Source organism: Orycteropus afer, unplaced genomic scaffold, assembly GCF_000298275.1.
Source record: "Orycteropus afer afer isolate SDZICR_OR568_19922 unplaced genomic scaffold, OryAfe1.0 scaffold00525, whole genome shotgun sequence".
NCBI lineage: Eukaryota > Metazoa > Chordata > Mammalia > Tubulidentata > Orycteropodidae > Orycteropus > Orycteropus afer.
In genome coordinates, this window is record NW_006922112.1 from 22,498 (window position 1) to 23,930 (window position 1,433).

At 31.5% G+C, this 1,433-nt stretch overlaps 1 protein-coding gene across 1 annotated transcript in view; it reads left to right on the forward strand.

The window, feature by feature from the left end:
- The window catches only part of TBC1D19 (TBC1 domain family member 19), a gene marked incomplete at its 5' end in the record, with an annotated part of 176,514 nt that overhangs the window by 6,397 nt on the left and 168,684 nt on the right, over nucleotides 1-1,433 (forward strand). The window contains one exon of the mRNA XM_007955658.1: nucleotides 841-951. Within this exon, the coding sequence (XP_007953849.1) occupies nucleotides 841-951 (111 nt within the window). The remainder of the gene's footprint in view (nucleotides 1-840; nucleotides 952-1,433) is intronic.

A 1,433-nucleotide genomic window follows, 5' to 3' on the forward strand; every position in this document is an offset into this window, starting at 1 on the left:
TTTTTTTTTTTTAACTTCAGAATATATTGTGGAATTTTTGTGTCATTACCAACATTACCTATATGAATGGGGGCATATTATACTGTATTATATGAATTAGCCATAATTTATTCAAGTAATACCCTCTGACAGGATATTTGTTTCATAGTTTTCCATTATAAACAGTACTTCATCAACACTCTTTCTTTCTTTGCAAACATCTTCAGTTATTTCCTTAGAACCATGTTACATAGAACCAATTATAGAAGTGAGATTTCTAAGTTAAAGGATATGCAATTATTTAAAATATTTAACACTTCTTTATTGTCTTATTTTTTGAAAATTTTAGAAATTATCTTGTTAGCTTTAATTCTAAAGTTTCTTTTTATTTCTTGTCAGTTACATTCAGCAAGATAGCCTGCAATGTTCTTCCATCATCTTTCTAAAAGTCTTGTTGATTATTTTTTTTTAAAGGTAGAGTTTATTCAAAAATGTTGCCTGGCAACTATTACAATCAAGCACTATTTTATTTTTCTCTAACTTTCCTTGGTAATAATTTATAATCAAATAATTTTAATTTTTTCCTGACTATCAAAATGTTCTTATTTCTGACTTAATTCTTCCTTTTTAGAGTTTTATTTGGTAGATTATCAGTTAGAAATATTAAAAACACCCTAATTTAAAGAATATTTATAATAGTCCATGTTAACATTCCAATACAACTTCATACTACTTTAGAATATAATTAAAGTATATGCATAACCCCAAATAGTTTTTACCTTGTGTTGTTACACCAAAAGCATTCCTGTAGTAAACATAATACAAAGAAACTAACCAATTTTGTTGGATTTGTTTTTAAAGGTATTAATTAATCTTCGCAACCCAAATTATGAAAATGGTGATTCTCTTAGTTTCAGGACTCATTTGGGTTTAATCCAAGTTCCTCTGAAAGTAAAAGACATCCCTGAATTGGTAAGTAGAGACATTTCAACATAAATTAACATATCAAGAATAGATATATAATTATATTGGGATCATCCAAACCAAAACCCACTGCTGTCAAGTTGATTCCAATTTATAGTGACCCTATAGGACAGAGTAGAACTCCCCCATAGAGTTTCCAAGGCTGGGATTTCTATAGACGAGACTGCCCCTTCTTTCTTCCATGGAATGGCTGGTGGGTTTGAACCCCCAACATTTTGGTTTGTTGCTGAGCACTTCAACCACTGTGCTTCCACAGCTTCTTTATTGGGATGATAAATACCAAAAAAATAAACTCACTGCTGTTGACTTGGATTTGACTCACATAGACCCTTCCTTGGGTTTCCAAGGTGGTATCACTATGGAAGTAAATTGTCCCATCTTCTTTCCAAAGAGTGACTGGTGGGTTTGCACCTCCAGCCTTCTGGTTAGCAGTCAAATGCTTTAGGCACTACGAACAGAATAAACATGAG